Source organism: Phoenix dactylifera, unplaced genomic scaffold (assembly GCF_009389715.1).
Source record: "Phoenix dactylifera cultivar Barhee BC4 unplaced genomic scaffold, palm_55x_up_171113_PBpolish2nd_filt_p 000390F, whole genome shotgun sequence".
NCBI classification, from domain to species: Eukaryota; Viridiplantae; Streptophyta; class Magnoliopsida; order Arecales; family Arecaceae; genus Phoenix; species Phoenix dactylifera.
This window is the reverse complement of record NW_024067836.1, coordinates 482,244-505,860: the sequence shown is the minus strand read 5'-3', so window position 1 is coordinate 505,860 and position 23,617 is coordinate 482,244. Positions and strand designations below refer to the sequence as shown.

At 45.5% G+C, this 23,617-nt stretch overlaps 1 protein-coding gene across 1 annotated transcript; it reads right to left on the bottom strand.

Annotated features, from left to right (window-relative positions):
- Positions 1 to 4,642: 4,642 nt before the first annotated feature.
- Positions 4,643 to 5,692, bottom strand: LOC120105903 (transcription repressor OFP7-like). Its single transcript, XM_039118670.1, has one exon. It carries the CDS (start codon positions 5,690 to 5,692, stop codon positions 4,643 to 4,645), a length of 1,050 nt encoding a protein of 349 aa, XP_038974598.1.
- Positions 5,693 to 23,617: the final 17,925 nt, after the last annotated feature.

The window sequence follows — 23,617 nt, the reverse complement described above, 5'->3', positions numbered from 1 at the left end:
AATAAAGAGAAAAAACTTTAGTTACTTTCGAATGAAAGTTATCTATTTGAAGCTCCATGTCAAGAAGCCAAACTCCAAAAGACCATAAAAATATTTTTTAGAAGTTCACTTGTAAATACAGAAAAATTCATTCTGAGCTAGCTCAAGAGTCGACTCTGTTGTCGTTGAAATTTGGCCTGAGGGTGATCACACCGGAAGAAGCCGAGGAGACACCAGCCGGGACGGAGAAAGAAGGCCACCTCCTATGCTCCGGGGTACCTACACAAAGTCTTGGCCGAAGATTTCGGCGAAGGCCCTCCGATGGCTAAGTTAACAAGGCTTTTGGAGAAGTTTCTGAATACTTTAGATGGTCTCTTGTAGCTTAAATAGTTTATAATGACTTACCGAAGGTCTTTCCCTACTTCCTTTTTATAGAGTGAGGGTCTCGGCCGTTACCTGAAATCTCGGTCGATTTGTGATTAGTGGGCCATCAATTTGAGACATTGTGCATCATGGAGATCCATCCTGCGGGCTGAGAATTCGGGAGATATTGTTTTGAATCTGTTCTGAGGGTTAGCCATGTCATTTCAAACGAAAGTGGTCGAGGGAGTTCTTAAATGCGTCGTGTGCGCACTTACTCCGAGATGTTACCTGGTGGTATGCGAGGAGTCGGTCATCAATACCCTGCCCCTCGAGGCGGCTGTCATAATGACGAGCTTTTATCACCATGATCCAGTAAGATCTGCTGAGGGAGCCTCTAGCACGATCTGGTCGCTTGGTGGCCTGGGCATGGGATCTGTAGGATCTTTGATGGGATCAAGGCTAACGGGGCCGAGCTCGGCTCGGCCTTCAGCGGGCCGAGGTCGGTCTAGCCTCCCTCTTGAGGTTAGCTCGGTGCTTGGTGAGCTGAGGTCAGCTCGGTGTTTGGTGAGCTGAGGTCGGCCTGGCCTCCCCCTTGAGGTCGGCTCGGCCTTTGGTGGGCTGAGGTTGGCCGGACTTCTCCTTTGAGGTCGGCTCAGCCTTTGGCGGGCTAAGGTCGGCCTGGCTCTTGGCGAGACTGAGGTCTACTCGGCTCTTGGTGGGTCGTCATTGCCTGTGGTCAAGGGAGCCTCTTCGGCCTACTTAGCTTTGAGGTTTGCATTGCCAGAATTGGGTGACTACATGCCGGAATAGACGTTCGGCGCTCTGAATCACCAAAGGTCGCATTTTTGAGCTCGAGGCTGCATTGGCCGGCTAGAAGCACGAAGCCAAGCAGCTCGCTAGTTCGGCCAATGAGCGGGTCCAGGAGGCTGTCCATAATTACTGCGAGTCCGAGGCATATTCAGACGAGCTGGCAGAGGAGGCCATTGACAGCCTAATTCGGGGTTTCGAGAACTGCCATGATCAAGCGTAGCGACTCTGCCCCGAAGTCGACTTCAACAGCCTTCATTTACTTCCGGGTGGAGCCACCAAGTCTGCGATCACGGGTGAAGTGGGCAAGCTCGCTGAGTTACACAAGCTCGTCGCTGGCGGGGATGGAGATGCTCCTGAGGCCTCTACTGAGGCCGCTGCTGAGGTCAGAGCTGGGGCTACTGCCGAGGTCGGGCCAAAGACTGCGCATGCCGCTTGAGCTTTACCCCCCGTTTTCTTTAACTTTTTTTGCCATTCTTGTAGAGTGGGCCACGTAGGCCTTTTTGTAGTTGACCTCTTTTGCATTCAATCCGACCTCAAAGTCGGTATCTTTTGTATTCGGCCTTTGGCCTTTTAACATCAATAAAGAATACTTTTTTTCTCTAAGTACATTTTTTCTCTGAGTGCTTGGGCTCGTCTTGCTTCATGTCTTGTGTTGGATTTTTGCGCTTGGCATCTGCTTCCAACTTGGACTTAGAATAGTCTTGCAAAGTCAATGAAGAGCTCACTGCTTCCAAGCCCGTCTGCTGGTGTGCTTTAGGCATCGAGGTCGGACATCAGGTATGCTTTCGGTCTTTGAACACGGGACCCTGTTTAGCCTTTGCTAGGGCACCTTTTAAGTAGAGGGTCATCATGAATTTTGATGCATTCAGACCTTATAGATCTTCTTAGGTTTTAACTTGGGCGCGCGAATTGAGGTCGAGGCGCTTCTAAATTTTTCTTGAGGTCGAGGGAGCCCTTGGGCTCGCGGTCGACTCAGTAAGGTGCCCCGAGCTCGGGCTCGGGGTATCATTGTAGATTTCGTCATCGTAGATACCTACGGTCGAGGGAGCCTTTTGGGCTTGCGGTCGATACTACAGGGCGCCCCAAGCTCGGCTTTAGGGGCGTAATTGTAGATTTCGTCGTCGTAGATACCTGCGGTCGAGGGAGCCCTTCGGCTCGGGGTTGACACTGCAGGGCGCCCCGAGCTCAGCTCCAAGGGCGCCATTGTAGACTCTGTCATTGTAGGTACCTACGGTCAAGGGAGCCCTTGGGCTCGCGGTCAACATTGCTTGGCGCCCCAAGCCCGGCTCAGGAGCGTCATTGTAAATTCTGTCGTCATGGATACTTGTGGTCGAGGGAGCCCTTGGGCTCGCGGTCGACACTGCAGGGCGCTCCGAGCCCGGCTCAGGGGCGTCGTTGTAGCTTTCGTTGTCGTAGATACCTGCGGTCGAGGGAGCCCTTGGGCTTGCGGTCAACACTGCAGGCTGCTCCGAGCCCGGCTCATGGGCGTCGTTGTAGCTTTCGTCATCGTAGATACCTACGATCGAGGAAGCCCTTGAGCTCGTGGTCGACATTGCAGGGTACTCCGAGCTCGGCTCCAGGGGTGCCATTGTAGCTTTCGTCGTTTGTAGATACCTGCGGTCGAGAGAGCCCTTGAGCTTGCGGTCGACACTGCAGGGCGCCCCGAGCTCGGTTCCAGGGGCGTCAATGTAGCTTTCATTGTTGTAGATACCTGCAGTCGAAGGAGCTCTTGGGCTCGTGGTCGACAATGTAGGGTGCCCCAAGCTCGGCTCTAGGGGTGTCATTGTAGCTTTCGTCGTAGATACCTCCAGACAAGGGAGCCCTTGGGCTCGCGGTCGACACTGTAAGGCGCCCCGAGCTCGGCTTCATGGGCGTCATTGTAGACTCTGTCGTCTTAGATACTTACGGTCGAGGGGGCTCTTAGGCTCGCGGTCGACACTGCAGGGCGTCCCGAGCCCGGCTCTAGGACGTCATTGTAGCTTTCGTCGTTTGTAGATACTTACGGTCGAGGGAGCTCTTGGGCTCATGGTCGACACTGCAGGGCGCCCCAAGCTCGTCTCTAGGCGCGTCAGTGTAGCTTTCGTCATTGTAGATATTAGCAGTCAAAGGAGCCTTTGGGCTTGCGGTCGACACTGCAGGGCGCGCCGAGCTCGGCTCTATGGGCGTCATTGTAGCTTTCGTCGTAGATACCTTTGGTCGAAGGAGCCCTTGGGCTCGTGGTTGACACTGCAGGGTGCCCCAAGCTCGGCTCCAGGGGCGTCATTGTAGACTCTGTCGTCGTAAATACCTGCGGTAGAGGGAGCCCTTGGGCTTGCGGTCGACGCTACAGGTTGCTCCGAGCCCGGCTCAGGAGCATCATTATAGATTCTGTCATCGTAGATACTTGCAGTCGAGGGAGCCCTTGGGCTCGCGGTCGATATTGCAGCGTGCCCCGAGCTCGGCTCCGGGGGCATCATTGTAGATTCTGCCGTCGTAGATACCTGCGGTCGAGGGAGCCCTTGGGTTCGCGATCAACACTACAGGGCGCCCCGAGCCTGGCTCAGGGGCGTCATTGTAGCTTTCATCGTCGTAGATACATGAGGTCGAGAAAGCCCTTGCGCTCGCGGTCGACACTGCAGGTTGCCATGAGCTTGGATCCAGGGGCATCATTGTAGCTTTCGTGGCTCCCGCAGATTCCTTTTGGGCTGGCAAGGGCGAGGCACACGCCGCTGCCCCCCGAAGTCGAGGAGCCATCAAGATGTAAGATCCGAGGCTGTCTAGGAGCCTCTTCTTTTTCCAGGTGGAGCTCGGCTTGGTGCGGACCCCGCCTCCGATGGTTGTTTCCGTGTTTGGGACTGAGCTCTGTGAGAGCTTCGGTAGTGATGATGCTCCTTTTTGTGGACTCTTCTGCCCTGCTTGGCCAGAGAATTGCATCGCGAGCGCCATCATATGGATCCGCACCCGCGAGGAGGAGGCGCAGGCTAGGCTCCCGCTTGTTGCAGGCCTTGAACGACCGTGGTGAATATATGAATCTGCTGAATGAGCATACCGTATTGCTCTAGCATGACCTGAGAAATTGGTCCACCGGTGGCACAGGTGGTGGGCTTTCTTTCTCCATCCTGGCTGGTGTTTCCTCTGGCTTCTTCCGGTGTGATCACCCTCAGGCCAAAACATACTCTTAAATTTGTAAGGAGTCGACCTTGGCATATTGTTGCTGGCTTATAAGCTCTCATGAGCGGATTTTAGCGGATCATGAGTTAATTTCAAAATAGTTTTAGAGGACAAACAACTAGCCAAAAAATTTATCATTAGTATAAGTATTTACACCTCGACCACCAACACCGTGGTAATCAACATAAGAGACGGATCGAATGGTGGCCAGAGAACCGTACCTTGCAAGCCAATCCATATCACCCACGCACTAAGACCAAAATACGCATACATATACAAACTCGAATGATAAGAACATTTCACTATCTCTAACTAATTTTTAGGAATTTTATCAAAAAACCTAATTTTTAGAAACAGCCGGGGCAGCGGCGGCAGTGGCGGTGACGGGGAAGAGCGCCTCCCAGATATCCGAGAAGGCCGCGACGATGGCCCTGTGGTGGTGCCGCGAGTTGAGCGACAGGAAGCAGAGCAGCAGCTGCTCCAGGTCGCCGGCATCGTAAATCTCCTTTTCCACCACCATCTCCGCCATCGACCGCCGGAAGTCCGCCCGCGGGTCCTCCGACCGCTTCACCACCGCGAAGCTCTCTCTAACCTTCCCCTCCGCCGCCGCCGTCGCAGCCGCCCCGCAAGGCACCAGGCTCCGCAGTACCGCTGCTGCAGTTCTCTCCGGCGACGGGTAGCACTTTACCAACCGCCTCCTCCGCCGCCTCGTAATCCTTCTCCGCTGGAGCACGTTATGCGACGAGCAGTCCGTCGACGAGACCAGCTTCTCCGTCTCGCCGTCGTCTTCCTCCTCGTCGAAAAAATCGCCCTCCCGCTCGTCGTTCTCCCCGTCCCCCTCGCTGCTGAACCACCCGCTCACGGCCGAGGAGGTGCTCACCCGCGCTCGGGATCGCGATGATCTTTTCGTCTCTCCCCGACGCCTCCTGCGGCGGAGCTTCGCCTCCCTCCGCCTCGCCTTGGCCATCGCCGCCGGCAAGAGGATGTCGCAGCCGTCGTCGGAGTCGATCTTCCGGCGGGGGGAGGAAGGGAAATCGTAACGGTCACCAGCGTCGCCGTCGGCATAGGCAACGACGGGCCACTTCTCCTCCTTCCGCCAGAGGTACGGCGGGGTCTCCCCGTCGTCGGCGGGGAAGAAATGGCAGCCGCGGCGGGAGGGGAGGCAGCCGCAAGCGAGGCCGGAGACGACCGGGGGGTGGGGGCGGCGGAGGAAGGACGGAGAGGGGCCGGGCGTTGGCGGCGGAGGGAAGTCGATGTCAAAGGCTTTCCGGTTAACGGGGCAGAGACGGAAGGCTGCGTTGGTAACTGTGACGCCAGCGTCATCTTTAGAGCGGCAGCTCTGGAAAGAGGGGATAACGCGGGATAGCCGGAGACGGAAGCGTTTGGCCATTACGAGGAGTGAGAGGAGGGAGGAGAAGGAGCTAGCGGTGGTAGGAACGAGCGAGCGATGTGGGACTAAAAAGGGCGGGTGTGGGGATTGGAAAAGACTGGGAGCAAAGGTTAATTCTTTAATATATAGTGGAGTGGGAAAGCTGGGGAAGAGGACGAAGGGATGACGCTTGCAAGCAGAATCCGGCAAGGGTCGGGACAGGGGGGAGGGGTGAGAGAGTGAGTGAGACTGGGACGAGGTTGCTTCGTGCATTTCCTTTCCGGATGGTTTCGTAAAATACCCGGCAAAACAGAGCCAATGAGCACTTTGTGGCCCTTTTCGACTCCAGCCTTTAGCTTTGGCAATTACGATCCGAAACCTGCAATTTTGTCCTCTAATCCTTTGGCTTGGTTTGCACTCAGAAGGCAGAGAAGTAGACTAGTGCATTTGAGCTCCGGAAGTATCGTCGTCTTTCTTTAATTCCATATAATATTAGACATAGTCATCACTTGTATTGGTCGTTTCCTGCTCGGTTCACATGTGCAAAGCTGTTTCCCTCCTTCACCTTTGAGGTGTTCTCTGTTAAAAAAAAAATAATCATATAAAAAAATTCTGAACTATTTGAAGGTTTTTAATTTTCTTCTAAATTTTAATTTAGTATGGTCAATTCAATTCAAATCTTGGCTATGAATTCAGTTTGCTACTATAACGGAATTTTCACGTGATGTCACATGAGGCATCATCCCTTTTCGCCATATAAGCTAGTTACGTGATAATTCCGTCATGGCAGTAAGACGGAATTCATAAATAGTATCTAAATTGAATGAATTTAAAAGTTTGATAATTTGATTGCATTAAATTAAAATTTAGAAAAAAAATAAAAAAGTTTCTAATAGTTCAGATTTTTTTTGCATGATTATTCCAAAAAACATATGTTGCCATCCGGACTGAGGAGGAAGTATAGCTCGAAAGATCTTGAGGTTGGTTGGAGACGAGCTGAGCAAACTGGTTAAGGTATGTGATGTAGGCCTGGCGCAGGGCGTGGTGCCGACGCGACTGCGGATTGGTAGAGTTGTTGATTGTTGGGATTGTCATCCCTTGTCGATACAGGCTTGTTGTTCTCTTTGGTAGGCAGCTCCTCGGCTAGTTTGCTCCTCGGCTAAGGTCGTAGTCATTCGTCTTGGTTTACATTCGATCGAGGTAAAGAAGGTCGGTCTGATCTGAGGTCAAGGTCCAATATTTCTTCCATCACTTGCCTCTCACTTCCGAGCTCAAACTGCACTCCGGTTTGGGCGATGGAAGTTGAACGATTACTTTGATCAAGGGTGAGACCTTCGTTAGGGGCCTTAAGTGCATTGATCGGTCTTTCCAAAGCATCGAAAGATTCAGGCCATCTCAAGATGTCATCATTGTGGGGCGACGCCTAAATACTATTAATGCAGCGATCCGATGAATTGCCCACGTTATATCTCGAGTTGACATGTGGCTCGATCTGCTCAGGTAGCTAGATCGGCGCTTCGATTGTGGCCGTCTGCACCCTTATATAAGGGCATCCCCAATCTTTAGGCTCTACCTTTTGCCCCATTTACTCTCCCACCCGAGTGCTCGAGCGTCCAAGCCCCTGGGTGGTTTTTCGGCAAAGCCTTTCATTCTTTGTGTTTCTCCATTTTCGGTGAGTTCTCGCTCCTTGGCTGCTCGGCCTTCTTTTTTTATCTTCTTCGTCTCTTTGTCCTTCATTATCTTTTTCTCGTCCTTTCGCCGTTTCATCCTTCTTCTTGCCAGCATAAGCGGAGTTGAGGTCAATGCCTAGGAGGAGAGTCGACCGTCTGACCGCTCTTCTCGAGGTTGGCAGTCATCGCCATCAGGTGAGGCAAAGTTCGAGGTCCGATTGGGCCCGGTCTATAAGGTATTTGTCCTTACTCAGGAGGATATGGACCTCATCTGAGCTCAGTATTTTGTGACTCCAGAGTTTACCTTTGAACTCGTTAGTCCAGGTAACTGGGTGATGGACCACATCCTCCTCGGCTTGTATGAGGAAACTCTATAGGCTAGGTTAAGACTTCTTATCAGCTCATTCTTTGTGCAACTGATGTGGTCTTATGACCTTATTTTGACCCAGCTGGTGTCGAACTCCTGGCGGATATTAGTTAGTTTTCTCTCTTATTTTCTCTGGGGCATTCAAGCCTCAATTTTTCTCTTTTGTAGGTGCTTCACCTTGAAGAGGCATCATCGGAATAGTAACTAGTGGTATTTCTCTTCCTAAAAAGACTGCCAATTGCTCTGAGGTACTCCCTCTTCCATCCATGGATGAAAAGAAAGATTTTTCTTTGTCCACCCTGAGCAGCCATGGGGGTTTGAGACCGCATGGAGGGCACCATGGACCGACCTGAGTCGGCTTTCGAGGTTGTCTGATGATGATCAAAGGACCTTGGATAGACTTCTAGAATCTCAATCCGAGATCTCTTTCCTACAGGAGTTGTTACCCAAGGAGGCTCTAATTAAGGCCGATTTGATATAGCCGACCCCCAGGGTAAGTTTCTCTTGGATTTTCTCTATCCTCTCGCCTCGGCGTTGTAGAATAACTTTGTCTTCGATTTTGCATCTCTTGCCGTCATGAAGTTCGATCTCTCATTGATTTGCAAGAGGAGAAAGGTGAAGAAGAGGTCGACCGTGGCCGCTGAGGGCGAGGCTCCCCAAAAGAAGTGGTTGAGAGGGAAGTCCTAGGCCCGTGCTACCAAGGCCACCATTGAGGTTGGTGTTGAGGCATCAGTTTCTAAAGTTTCCCATGATGTGCCCGTACCTTGAGGAGAGATTGTAGAGCCGAACTCCACGTTGAGGTCATTTAGTCGATCGAGTCAACTCCCCTAGAGGAGGTTGTCTCTGCTGGACCCAGCTCAGTCGTCATGCCCTGCACCAACCATCTTCCAAGGTTTGTGCTTGGCTTGATCGGATCCAGGCTCGTCTACTCCAGCTAAGGAAGGCCATTCAGCCCCGGCCCACACCTCTAAGACCTACTTCCCAAATTGGGCAGTCGAAGAGTCTGATTCAGCATTGGAGACTCTCGGGATGGCGAGGAAGTTAGTTTGAGCTATACAGCTTCAAGCTGATAGGAAACTTGTACTCTCCCTCGACCCCACCGAGTTCTTCGACAGGGCCTATGTAACGGTAGTTCAGGTATGTTTAATAAATCTTCTCTAAGTCACTTTTCTCAAGAACTAATTCCTCTTTTCCTTTTCAGCACGTCCTCGAGATCGGCTACATGAATGAGAGGATCATGATACACTTAAGCAGTATCTCGTAGTACAAAGTGAGGGCAGATATCATCGAGGAGCACGCCCATCTGGCTGAGGTAGGGGCGGAGACTATTGAGGAGCAAGCTTAGGAAGTCGAATTGAGGATGGAGGTAGCCGAGGAGCGGGCCTAGCAGAACTTGGGGCGAAGGTAGCCAAAAACAAAGTGGGGTTGACAAAAGCCTATGCCTTAGCCATGCGGACCCAAGCCTTGATCATGGAGAGACAACTATCCATGTCTAGGAAGGCCTACCATGTTGCCGAGTACAAGGCTGCAGAGCTCTCTAAGAAGCTAGTCCAAGATTGCAGGTGGCCACCAAGGCTAGGGAGGAGGCCGTTTGCGTTAAGGAAAAAGTTGTAGAGGCGGTTAAAGAATACCATGCCTCTGAGGAGTTCATAGAGGAAGCCGTGGAGATTGCGATCAACATCTTCGGTAAGGTCTTCACAGATAGCCGAGCTCGGGCTCAGCTGCTTTTCTTGAGGATGGACTTCTTCGGTCTTTACGATGACGACAATGATGATGAGGGCTGCAACGAAGGCGATGACCTTACAATTTGCAAAGACATCGAGGTCAGCGGTGGTGGCGGTGAAGGCACCGAGGGGGAGGGGCGAAGGAGCTAATTAGGGGGATGCCCTCCTTGACCTAGATGTTGGCCTTGACATTGCAGATCGCGTCTGCGGACCCGAACCCTCGAACAATGGCCTTGCCGGTAGGGATTTTCATGAAGATCCGCATCTTTTTAACCGAAGAAAACTAGATACCTCAGCAAGGAATGAAGTTATTTATCTAGTCATTTTTGGTTTTTGCTTTTTGCTCGGGTAGACTGAGCTCAATGTACTTTTTTTTGTTCTACTTCTGCTGAGGTTAGTGTAAAAGCTTACAACTTAATGAAAGCAAAGCGTTTTCCAAGTACCTGATTTTGGTCTTTGCTTCCGTTGTTTTGTTTTTTGTTCTTCGTCCGAGTCTAGGTCATTGTACCAATCTTCGATCTTTTATTGTAGCTCTTTGTGGCTTGGCTTTTGCTGAGATCAATGTATGTATAAAAAAATAATGAAAGTAAAATTATTTTCTAAAGTATCGGACTTCGGTATTACTAGCTATCATTGTATTTCTTTATTTGAGTTCAAGTTGCCTCACCGAACTCTTTTTCTTGTGGAGCTTTAGCTTGCCTTAGGCTCCTCGGCCGATCTTTCCGGAGTTTGGCTCCCGAAAAATTTTGAGTGAGTCGACGGAGGGGGGCCGGTGCCTTTTTTGTTGGTCATCCTTAGAGTCTTGCTCCGGAGGCATCTCCAGAGTATGCTTCCAAAGGATGCCTCTAGGTTGGCTCCCACAGAGAATTTGAGTAGGCTCGGTCTTCTGCTTGGGCTGTTTTCGACCTAAAGAAGTCGATTTGAATGCTAAGCCTTCGACATGGTGGCTGGTTCTCCTGCTCTAGCTATTTCCGACCTGAAGAGGTCAGTTGACTTGCTGAGTCTTCGACACGATGTCAGGTTCTCTTGCTTCGGCCATTTTTGACCTGAAAAAGTTGATTGACTCGCCGAGCCTTTAATACGGCGGCCGGTTCTCCTGCTCAGACCATTTTTAATCCGAAGAGATCGGTTGACTCATTGAGCCTTTGGCGTAGGGGCCAACCTTCTTATGTCTAGAGTATTCTTCGAGAGACATCTCTTGAGGGTTTGTTCCTAGAGAAAATCTGAGTAGGTTTAGTCTTGAGGAGGTCGGTGCCTCCTTTCATCTCCGGAGTATGCTCCTAGAGGCATCTCTTGGGGTTGGCTCTGGGAGAAAACCCGAGTGAGCTCGGTCTTGAGGAGGTCGGCGCATCCTTTCATCTCCAGAGTATGCTCCTAAAGGCATCTCTTAGGATTGGCTCCTAGAGAAAATTCGAGTGAGCTCGATCGTGAGGAGGTCGGCATCTTCTTTTATCTCTAGAGTATGCTTCTGGAGGCATCTTTTAGGGTTGGCTCTCCGAAAAAATCTGAGTGGACTTGGTCTTGAAGAGGTCGGCATCTCTTTTCATCTCTAGAGTATGCCTCTAGAGGCATTTCTTGGGGTTATTCTTAGAGAAAATCCGAGTGGGCTTGGTCTTAAGGAGGTCAACGCCTCTTTTTATCTCCAAAGTATGCACCCAGAGGCATCTATTGGGGTTGGCTCCTAGAGGAAATTTGAATAGGCTGAGTCTTGGGGAGGTTGGCACCTCGTTTCATCTTCGAAGTATGCTCCAAAAGGGATCCCAAGCGAGCTAGTTTAGGGAGGTCCCAGGCATCCCCAGGGTTTCTTCTTTATTGGGGCCTAGGCATCTCTAGGGTATCCCAAGTCAAATATACTTGTCATGATTATTCGATCTAGAGACAGGAATGTTCGTCCGATTTCTGTCTACCTAAAAATACGCTAGACAGATCGTTGTTAGAACCGACGAACAAAAGTTAAATTTAAATTTTACTCTTACCTTTCCTACTCGAAGAATAGTGGTCGTAAGAGGTCAATCCACAGGGAGACGATTGGAGTTGCATAAAAATTAAAACGTTCACTCGGATTCAAAATCGATTTTCGAATAACTAAAGAAAAACATTATATCAGGGATGTTGAATGTTCTCTAATTGAAAATAAACAAAGGAGAGAAAGAAAACGTTGCAATTGAAATTGGATGCAGATTAGGGGTCAATTTCTAAAGACAGAATATGAATTAAAATCGCCAGTCGAATAGCAAAGATTAATTTCAGAGTTATCTTAAAATTAAGAATTTCAAAATAAACTGCAAAGATTAAACTAAACCTAGAGCATGGATTGCCTAAAAGAAAATTAATATATTGTATATGAAGCAAACATTAAATTGAACCTAGAACACGGATTTCATAAAAGAAACTGATGGATTTCATGAAAAGGAAATTGATTACAAGAACATAAAATTAAAAAAAATGAAATAAAAAGAACAAGTAACTCGGTTGAACAGTTAAAAAAAAATAAATTAAAATAGCTTTTTTTTTCTTCCTTCTTCTCGGAAAACAGGGCTTCTCCTCTGTTCCAAGAACAGAAACAGAGCTTCTTCTTCCTCCTTGGACCAGCCGATAGAGAGCCCTTTCCTTTCCTCTGTTTCTTGGCCTCCACCCCAACCGAGCACACCTCCTCCCTACTCTGTTTCCTCTCCCCCTCACACCTTCCCGATGGCCTCTTCTTATAGGAGTCTTGGAAACGCGTTGAAGACGTGTTGGAGATCTGCCTCGCTGGGGGAGACCTTCGCCACGCGCGGATGGAGTTGGATGCGGTGCGGGATGTGGTGAGATGGACGGCTGTGAGGCGGGGATGACTCGGTCGGACGCCTGATGCGGAAGGCGCTAGGGCGTTAACCGCATGAGGAACGCGGCTGCTGGCTTCGCAGATGGGCTGGCACGTGGTTGAGGAGCTGGAGATACTACATTTGCTCGGCACGGCAGCTGGGAAGCACGGTGATTGCGGAGGATTTGGAGACGGCTTGCAGCTGGGACGCGGCTTCGCCAGCGCACGCGATGGACGATTGCGTGGAAGACGGGGACGACTGCTAATGGCGGAATACTCGGGGAAGAGCTGATATCGCGGTTGGGCTGGCACGCGGGGATACGCTGAGGCGTGCCGGCTGGTACGCTGCATGGCGGGGACGCGGGCTGGTGACGCGTTGGGGACGAGCTGGCCGCGATGTGTGATATGCTGATTTGGGAAGGAGCTTCATACGGACGCCTGGGATGGATGCAGAAGAAGCGGTGGTTCCAGACGATGGCTGGATGCGGGATCATTTGGAGCTTCGTGGACGCCGGATTGGAAGCGAGATCACGACTCAAAATGGACATGGAAGGCTGAAGGGCACTGCAGGATACTCGGACGCAGGATCCGGGCAGCTCGGACGCGGCTGGAACGGGCGAAAGAGGCTGCCGGGAGGAAAAAAGAACAGTGATCAGAAAAGAACATTTCCGAAACACTATTCATATGAACAGTATTTTTACGTAACACTATTCATATGAATAGTATTTTTACGTAACACTGTTCATATAAACAGTGTTTTTACGTAACACTGCTCATATGAACAGTGATTTCAGCCATGAATAGAAATTTTGGAAATAAAGAGTAATTTCAGCTTTTGTTCATGGGATTGGAGGTTGAAGATGAAGATGCTCATTTGGAAGGTGCATGCGTGGTGGGGACGCGCTGAGGACGCGGACGGCCTGGCATAATCAAGTTGGTGCTGTAAGGGCGGACTAGGAGCTGGAGACCCGTCTGGGCTGATCGCGAGATCCTTGGGACATTGCTAATGGCGTGAAGGATTAGGACGCGCTAGAATGCTGGCTTGACTCGAGCTTGGGCTGCCGGGCATTGGGCTCAAACCCAATGTTATTGGGTCTCTTGGATTACTTGTACTCAAACACAAATACAACATTAATTAGTTAATTTTATTATTAATGATTAATTATAATGCTAATTAAAATGGTCTGACGATTGCACTTTTGTGCTCTCATCATACCTCCCAACCAGCTTATTGCTAGTCTCTAGCAATTTAGTGTGACAATGATAAAATGAGAGTGCAAAAGTTTTATTTATTATATATATATAAATATACATGAACTAAGATAAATACTCACTTTCGTAGAGCATTACGATTGCACTTAGCACGTGCAACAAGCCGTTAAACCCCTAGGTTACCCTAGTGGACGAGTGTTGTCTCGTGAGGGTTTGCAGTGAAGTTACCCACAAACTTCAATCCTAAAATAAAATTTGGTTTATGAAATGAAAGTCTAATTTCAAGTAAATAACTGATCAGAATTTTAAAAGCACACAAGGTTTTAATTACTAATTAGCCCAATTTCTAGGTTAGTATGCAATTTAAGTTGAAGTCATTAAGTTTTCCATTAGGGAGTTGTAATACTTATTTATACTTGAGTACTTAGTGAAGTCTAGACCATGCACCAGCTAAGGTTTCAGATCTCCAAAATATCGCTAATATTAATAGTTTCCAAGAATTGGTCGGACAAGACCTATTTGCTGATTCAAAATCATCTTATCTGCAGGATTTCGAGAGCTGTGGATGTTTACTTTAATACCTCATGGGCTTTATCTGTAATATTCCAGTTTACTCGAATTTTTACAATGACGGCTTTCACACTATTGTCTTTCTTAAGGTCAATATACATTTTTTTTTCATTTTTTTTTGCATTAAAGAGAAATGATAATGTATATATTGTGCACTTTTACTCCTGTGATGATTCCTCCATGTAGCGAGCAATTAGTCGACAATTCTCACACCAGTTGGCATGAGGTGTCGGGCATCAAGACTCCCCTACGGACCTATACTCGGGTTCCTCATCACAAGCCCGCTGACCTTTGACAATAGGTAGCCCTTTTCGATGTACCTGACTAAATCCACCAATTTTTTTTTTTGGATCAGAAAAAGATGGTTCATCAGGATTCGAGGTTGCTACCATATTCTCAACACAATGTCGAACCTATACCTTAGAAAATGCAGGCCAGATGTATTGTGAAATTCAAAGCACTAATTAGCTTACAACTTACTAAAAGGAACTTAATAAAAAGAACTCACTTTGCACTACTTCCGACTAGTCATTGGGCTCTTAGATTTTATATACCTTGTGTGTTGTAATTTAATTTTTTTTTCAAAAAATTTTAACTAAATTTTTTTTTTTAAAATGCTTAAAAATACCCCCAAACCTAAATCTAACATTGTCCTCAATGTTAAAAAAAATTTAAAGCAGTAAGAGGACAGAGGATAAGTTACCTGATATGGGTGGGTAAATTGAAAATTAGGGCAAAATTTCCCAAACCTGCATGTTAGTAAATTTTTTTTTTTATAGAAGATATTTATATGTTGGGTTGCCTCCCCAGAGCGCTAAGTTTTATGTCTTCAGCCAGATAATTCTAATTCATTCATGATAGACATGGTCGGTCAGAAGTGTCTCCTCAACTTCTGGACTCAGATACTCAAGGTATGGTTTTAAACGATGTCCATTGACTTGAAAGGTCCTACCATCCTTGGTTTTGCATATTACTACTGCACCATGCGGGTGTACTTTCTCTACTGTGTATGGGCCAGTCTAGCGAGATTTAAGTTTTTCAGGGAATAGATGTAATCGAGAGTCATATAAGAGAACTTTTTGTCCTTGGTAAAACTCTTTACGAGTAATCATTTTATTATGCATGACTTTAATGCGATCCTTGTACTTCTTAACACACTCGTAAGCATCGTTCCTAATTTCTTCAAGCTCGTCGAGCTGAAGCTTTCTATGTTCTCCCGCCTTGTCGAGGTCGAAATTTAGGCGTTTGATTGCCCAATAGGCCTTGTGTTCTAACTCGACAGGTAAATGGCAAGCCTTGCCATAGACAATCCTATATGGGGACATTCCAATTGATGTTTTGTAGGCCGTACGATATGCCCACAATGCATCTGTTAACCTAAGGGACCAATCCTTTCGAGATGGGTTGACAGTTTTTTCAAGGATGGTCTTGATTTCTCTATTGAAAATCTCAACTTGTCCACTCGTTTGTGGATGATATGGTGTACCGACCTTGTGGGTGATGTTGTACTTCCTAGCAAGGGCTTTAAAAATTCTATTGCAAAAATGTTTCTCCCCATCACTAATGATAGCACGAGGGGTGCCAAAGCGAGCGAAGACAGACTCCTTAAGAAACTTGATCACTACTTTGTGATCATTGGTCTTACATGCGATAGCCTCAATCCACTTGGACACATAGTCAACAGCTAGGAGTATGTACTGGTGCCCAAATGACATAGGAAAAGGACCCATAAAATCAATACCTCAAACATCAAAGATTTCTACAATTAAGATCGGGTTCAGGGGCATCTCATTTTTTCTTGAAATTTTTCCTAGTCTTTGACATCGGTCACATGCTTTACAATACTCGTGTGAGTCATAAAATAGTGTGGGCCAATAGAATCCGCACTGCAAAACCTTTGCAGCCGTCTTTTTACCACTGAAATGACTACCACAAGCATGGTCATGACAAAAGAAAAGGACTTTCCTTTGTTCGTATTCAGGAATACACTGTCGGATGATTTGATCAGGGCAATATTAAATAGATATGGTTCATCCCAAAAATACCACTTCACACGAGCTAGGAAGCGAAATTGCTCCTGTTTGGTCCAAGAGCTAGGCATTTGTTCAGTAACAAGGTAGTTGACTATGTCAGCATACCATGGAACATTGGTATGGGAAATCATCATTAGTTGTTCATCCGGAAAAGTTTCGGATACCGGTAATGATTCTGCAGATGACTCAACAATCGGTCTGGACAAGTGGTCAGCTACTACATTTCAGATCCCTTTTTGTCTCGAATTTCAAGATCAAATTCCTAGAGCAATAGGATCCAACGAATGAGCCTTGCCTTAGCATCCTTCTTTGTGAGAAGGTACTTAAGGGCGGCATGATCGGAATAAACAAGAACCTTAGATCCTATCAGGTAGGGGCGAAATTTATCTAGGGCAAAAACAACTGCCAACAATTCTTTTTCAATGGTGGAATAGTTGAGTTGGGCGTCATTCAAAGTTTTGCTCGCATAATGAATAACATGGGGAAGCTTCTCTACTCGCTGACCTAAGACAGCACCTATGGCATAATTGGATGCATCACACATGATTTCAAAAGGACGACTCCAATCAGGACACCTTATGATGGGTGCTGAAGTCAATTCAGACTTCAGTCTTTCGAAAGCAGTTACACAAGATGGTGAAAAATTAAAAACAGCGTCTTTGGCCAACAAATCACATAAGGGTTTTGATATTTTACTAAAATCCTTGATAAAGCGGCGGTAAAAACCCGCATGCCCTAAAAATGATCGAATTTCCCTAATAGTCTTAGGAGGTGGCAGTTTAGCAATTAATTCTACTTTGGCCTTATCCACCTCAATTCTCCTTTGTGACACAATGTGTCCTAAAATAATACCTGATTCTACCATGAAATGACACTTCTTCCAGTTAAGAACTAAGTTTTTCTCTATACAGCGTTCTACAACAAGTGTCAAGTGGTGTAGACATTCCTCAAAATTGGATCCAAATACAGAAAAATCATCCATGAAAACTTCTAAAAATTTCTCCACCATGTCGGAAAAAATACTCATCATACACCATTGGAATGTAGCTGGTGCATTGCATAACCCAAAAGACATACGGCGATAGGCAAAAGTGCCATAAGGACAGGTGAATGTGGTTTTCTCTTGATCCTCACGTGCAATTGGAACTTGGTTATATCCAGAATAACCATCAAGAAAACAGTAATAAGAGTGGCCAACTAGACGTTCTAACATTTGGTCAATGAAGGGTAGTGGGAAGTGGTCTTTCCTAGTCAGGGCATTCAACTTTCTGTAGTCGATGCACACTCACCATCCAGTTTGGATTCGAGTTGGGACTAACTTATTTTAGTCATTCTTGATCACAGTAATTCCAGATTTCTTGGGTACGACTTAAACTGGGCTCACCCACTGGCTATCAGAAATAGGGTATATAATCCCTGTATCTAAGAGTTTAATGATTTCAGCTAGAACCACATCCTTCATGATTGGGTTAAGTCGCCTTTGTGGTTCTCTAGAGATTTTTGCATCCTCTTCTAGATGAATTTTATGTTGGACCACAGAAGGGCTAATCCCCTTAATATCAGCTATAGACCAGCCGATCGCCTCTTGATTTTTCTGAAGGATATTTAACAACTTCTCTTCTTGTTCTTCAGTTAAATTTGATGCAATAATAACAGGTAAGGTGTTGTTGTCCCCTAGAAATGCATATTTTAGGTTTTCAGGCAGATCTTTAAGTTCAAGCTGGGGAGGTTTGACACTTGAAGGTACTAGCGGGATTTAGGTATAGGTAATGATTCAAATTTAGTAGCCCATCTGCTAGTATCCATTACAAGAATGGAATCTAGCAATGCATTAACCTCCTGATTCGACTCTCTTTCCTCACAATTTTGACTGAATTGGGCCAAACATCTTTCTAGTGGATCAGAATAACTTGATTCCTCGAAGGACTTACTGATTATGTTTTCAATCATGTGAATTTCTTCTAAATCGTCCATCTCAGATGGTTGATTACTACTGTGAAAGACATTGAGTTGGACGGTCAAGTTTCCAAATGCTAAGGTCATTATCCCATTTCGGCAACTGATCACCGCATTTGAAGTGGCCAAAAATGGTCTACCAAGGATTACCGGGATGTGACTACCTGGGTTTTTCACTGGTTCAGTTTCGAGGACTACAAAATCTACAGGGTAATAAAACTCATTTACCTTTACAATTACATCCTCTACAATTCCCTTAGGATACTTCACAGTCCTATCTGCTAATGACAAAGTAATGTTTGTGGGCTTTAATTCTCCCAAACCTAGTTTGGTGTAGACAGAATAGGGTAATAGGTTCACACTTGCTCCTAAGTCTAATAGGGCTCTTCGAATGATGGTTTCTCCTATTTTAATTTCAACAGTGAGGCAACCAAGGTCCTTTTATTTTGGGGCAATCTGTTGTTGAATAAGAGATGAGGCTTGTGCCGCCATCACAGCTTGCCTAGGAATACTGGTTTTTCTTTTCACCGTGGTTAAGTCTTTTAAGAATTTTGTATAGGAGGGGATCTGTCTGATGGCATCTAGGAAGGGTAAATTTATTTGGACATTTTTAAAGACTTTCATGATTTCATCGTACTGAGTTTTTTCTTTGAGTCTTGTAGTCTACTAGGAAAGGGAGCCTTGGGTGTGTACGTCTTTATTGGTTTCTTCTCTATTCCTTGTGTTCCCTGTTCTTGTGCCTTTTTCTGGGTGGGGTTTGGTTCATGCTTTTCTTCTTTTTCTTACACAGGAAGTTGGACTTTGTTGTCCACTTGCTTGCCAGACTGTAAAGTGGTAATTGCCTGGACTTCATGGGTAGGGTTTCAATCTGAAACTGGCCTCTCAGCCCTTGATTCTGTTGTCTACTAGGGTTAGGTACTGGCTGACTGGGCAATTTACCTTTCTTCCTATCCCCTAGAGAGTTGGCTATTTGGCTCAGACTAACATCAAGTTTTGCAATCGCTTGCGCATGGAATTGGTTAGTCTGGGTTTGAGCCATATTGGTCTGTTGTTGTTGTTGGATGAAGTCTTGTTGCTGCTTCATCATGTTAGCCATCATGGCTTCCAATGATGTAGTTTGCTGAGGGATAGGGGCACTATAAGTAGGAATAGGTGGAGCCAATGATTGGTTTATTTGTGATGGACCTATCCTAGGAAAATTCTTCTGAAAACCTGGTGGACCACCTTGATGCTGAATAGGTTCATTTTGCTTGTATGAGAAATTTGGGTGGAACCTATTATCAGGGTGGTAGACTGGGCTGAATGAATTGGGAGTGGGCTTCTTGAAGGCACTATATGAGTTAAGAGCATTTGCCTGCTCAGCCTTAATGTTGGGTAAACTAGGACAACACTCCACTAGATGCTCAGAACTATTACACAAGATACATAAACTATGTGACTCGTGATCCACTTTCATGATGGGATTTAACTCTTTATATGAACTCGAACTAGTGGAAACAGTGAAAGCATCAAACTTTTTGCTTAAGTTGTTCATTCCAGTCGCCAGATTGGACACGACATTTTTGAGTTCTGGGTCTGCTTTCATTTCATAATTACCTGGTTTTCTAGATCCGAACTCATCTCTATTTACTTCCTCACCATAGCTACTCCAATTTTGGGCATTCTCGGCTAAGTCAACAAGAAATTCATAGGCTTGATCCGGGGTTTGGTCCATGAACCTACCCTTGTGCATGGACTCAATCATGTTTCTATGTATCGGAGTTAGTCATTTATAAAAGAAATGTACTAGATCAGCCTTGTCAAGCCCATGGTGCGGGCACTTGACCAAAAGATCATGGAATTTTTTCCAAAGTTGGAAAAATTCCTCCTCAGATTTTCCTCTAAAAGTTTTTATGGCATCCTTAATTTTTTCAGTTTTTACCATGGGATAGAACTTAGCCATGAGCTTCCTAGATAGTTGTTCCCATGATGTGATGGAATTTGAAGCAAGGGAATACAGCTATGCAGCGGCACGATCCTCTAAAGTCATGGAAAACAATCTTAATTTAATATCCTCTTCATCTAAGTTTTGATTTCTAAACGTCTGACAGATTGTCAAAAATTTGTTTAGATGGATGTAGGGTTGTTCACTCTCGAACCCATGAAACTTGGGTAACATGTTTATTGTTGCAGCCCGAATCTTGAATTGGGCTGCATTATTAATTGGTAATACTATGCAAGTAGGGGGACTAGTGGATGCGGGTGCGAATAACTCATTCAAAGTTCTAATGTGTTCACCCATTATAGAGATTGACAGTTGGTTTACAGTTCGCAAGTTGTGATGAAAAGTTCTGTCAATCTCAGGATAAAATAGGGTTAACTTATCCCTTAATGACCTTCTACCATGCATACATTTTCAACACTTCATTAGATTTGACTCCTACAATGAACGAAATCCTAAAAGAAGAGAAGGGTTAGACACAGATGACCATAACCAACACCACACAACAATTTGACCCTATTAGTCTTAGAACTAAGTGAGGTTTAGTAGCTTCTTAAATCTAGTTGCACAGAGATGTATCAGGTTAAAAAGTTCCTGAAATTCTCTCTAGATTAGACAGCTCCTAATCACCCTTTCAGATTAAGCTTGAGCTTACCAGTTAAGCAATCCAGTAACCAGTGACCAGAAAAGTCCCGGGGTGTGTGGTGGTGCCAGAAGGGATACACCGATACCACAATATCCGTAACAGTTCTCACTGTTGTAAAACTTTTCTAGACATCACCAATTACTAAATTTTCACTGGAGTGGCTTTCAGCCGCTTCTTTCCAAGAGCCTAATTGAGCTCGAAAACCCTAAGGCCAATGTCTAATTTGATTTTAATTTAATTTGGCTTAGGATAAGTATGCAAGGTGGTGATTTTTGGGCTAAGGACAGGTAATGACTTCCCGACCTTATCTTTTTAATGGATTTTGCCCATAAATTCTTTTATGCAAATGTTTAATACTAAATACAGCAAATAATCAATAATTTTTTAAAGTTTATGCAATGTCATTAGGTTGTACTGATTAAATGAGCAAGCATTTTTTTTTATTTTTCTTAATTTTTTTTAAAAATTTTATGTTGTTTTTTTTTAATTTTTATATAGGAATAACTTAAATGTAAACTAAAACTAATCCTTATGCATCAGTCAATCTCCGAATGCCCGTTGAATAAGCTCTAGAGATTACTCCGTGAGGAGCCACAATAGAGGTATGATCACCTCGGGGGATTGCACCCTATCAATTACTAGCAAAAATAATTTTTTTTTGATTTAATTAATTTTTTAAACTTTTTTTAAATTTAAATTTAAATTTCAAATTTCGAATCACAGAATTCAAATTTTGAATTTAAATTTTTTTTTGAATTTTTTAATTTTGGAATTGTTTTTTTATTTTTATTTTTTTTTGAATTTTAAATTTCGAATTTCAAATTTTAGAATTTAATAACTACGAAATTATTAACTAGAAATTATCAAAATAAGGAAAATTAATAAAAATAAAAATAAAAAAAACTTACTACCGGAGTGCGTTCACTCCGGGCATCCAAAATTTGATTTGATCTTCGTGATCGTTCTTGCTTCTCGATTTGCCTCCCCGACAACGGCGCCAAAATTTTGTTCGTCCAATTCCTGTCTATCTAAAAATACGCTAGACAGATCGTTGTTAGAACCGACGAACAAAAGTTAAATTTAAATTCTACTCTTACCTTTCCTACTTGAAGAATAGTGGTCGTAAGAGGTCGATCCACAGGGAGACGATTGGAATTGCATAAAAATTAAAACGTTCACTCGGATTCAAAATCGACTTTCGAATAACTAAAGAAAAACATTATATCAGGGATGTTGAATGTTCTCTAATTGAAAATAAACAAAGGGGAGAAAGAAAACTTTGCAATTGAAATTGGATGCAGATTAGGGGTCGATTTCTAAAGACAGAATATGAATTAAAATCGCCAGTCGAATAGCAAAGATTAATTTCAGAGTTATCTTAAAATTAAGAATTTCAAAATAAACTGCAAAGATTAAACTAAACCTAGAGCATGGATTGCCTAAAAGAAAATTAATATATTGTATATGAAGCAAACATTAAACTGAACCTAGAACACGGATTTCATAAAAGACACTGATGGATTTCATGAAAAGGAAATTGATTACAAGAACATAAAATAAAAAAAATGAAATAAAAAGAACAAGTAACTCGGTTGAACAGTTAAAAAAAATATTAAAATAGCTTTTTTTTTTCTTCCTTCTTCTCGGAAAACAGGGCTTCTCCTCTGTTCCAAGAACAGAAACAGAGCTTCTTCTTCCTCCTTGGACCAGCCGATAGAGAGCCCTTTCCTTTCCTCTGTTTCTTGGCCTCCACCCCAACCGAGCACACCTCCTCCCTACTCTGTTTCCTCTCCCCCCTCACAACTTCCCGATGGCCTCTTCTTATAAGAGTCTTGGAAACGCGTTGAAGACGTGTTGGAGATCTGCCTCGCTGGGGGAGATCTTTGCCACGCGCGGATGGAGTTGGATGCGGTGCGGGATGCGGTGAGATGGACGGCTGCGAGGTGGGGATGACTCGGTCGGACGCCTGATGCGGAAGGCGCTAGGGCGTTAACCGCATGAGGAACGCGGCTGCTGGCTTCGCAGATGGGCTGGCACGTGGTTGAGGAGCTGGAGATACTACATTTGCTCGGCACGGCAGCTGGGAAGCACGGTGATTGCGGAGGATTTGGAGACGCCTTGCAACTGGGACGCGGCTTCGCCAGCGCACGTGATGGACGATTGCGTGGAAGACGGGGATGACTGCTGTGTTAGATGTATGCCCTAGAAGCCAATTTGGCTGACACATTGTTGATTCTAGGGACATAATTTTGTACTTGACTATTTATTATTGAATAAATAAAAGGCATCTTTTTCATTCATATTGTTTATGTGTCTATGAATCGTCCAAGAAATTAATAAGATGATGATACATATTCTCAAGAGTTGAGAATTTGAGCCATGTATCATTGGTGATTAATTTCTAAATGCTCCTGATCAATGGATCATCACGAGGACGGTGATCGATCCGATCAGTGCACAGATCACTCTCCTTCTGGATGGACGAGACTTGAGTCCACAGTGTAGGGACACTGAAGTGATAGTGCAGGTGCTTGTTAGAGAACAAGGGTACTGAGCGTGACCAAGACAAGAAGTCACTTGGATGTCTATCCACTCGTCAGTGACTTGCTTGATGTTGCAGTAGTGTGACTGGTCCTTTGACCTGCGGTGCTTCGGCTACTCACAGTGAGGTTATTGTAGTTTGACTGCACACATACATGGTCTCTAGCCATATGGGTCCATGCAGTGTAGATTGGCTGCAGTAGGTTCACTGTAGGAGTAGGGTATGCACCTACAAGGAATCTATCGACCTTGATAGAAGAGGAGTGATCCTATGTGATTTGTTAGACTGAGTTCTAAGACCTTGGCCAGGGCAGTAAAGTGGAGAAAGAGTTTTCCACTATCGAACTCAAGTCGAATAAATCTTGACATATGACAGACGATGGGGTTTGACGAGTCGTCCATGACCTCCGTCCTGTAGGGATCCACGATAGTAGGACTGTATC

What these genes read in the sequence shown, in the direction of transcription:
- LOC120105903 (XM_039118670.1), bottom strand. Translation starts at nt 5,692, where the DNA reads ATGGCCAAACGCTTCCGTCTCCGGCTATCCCGCGTTATCCCCTCTTTC.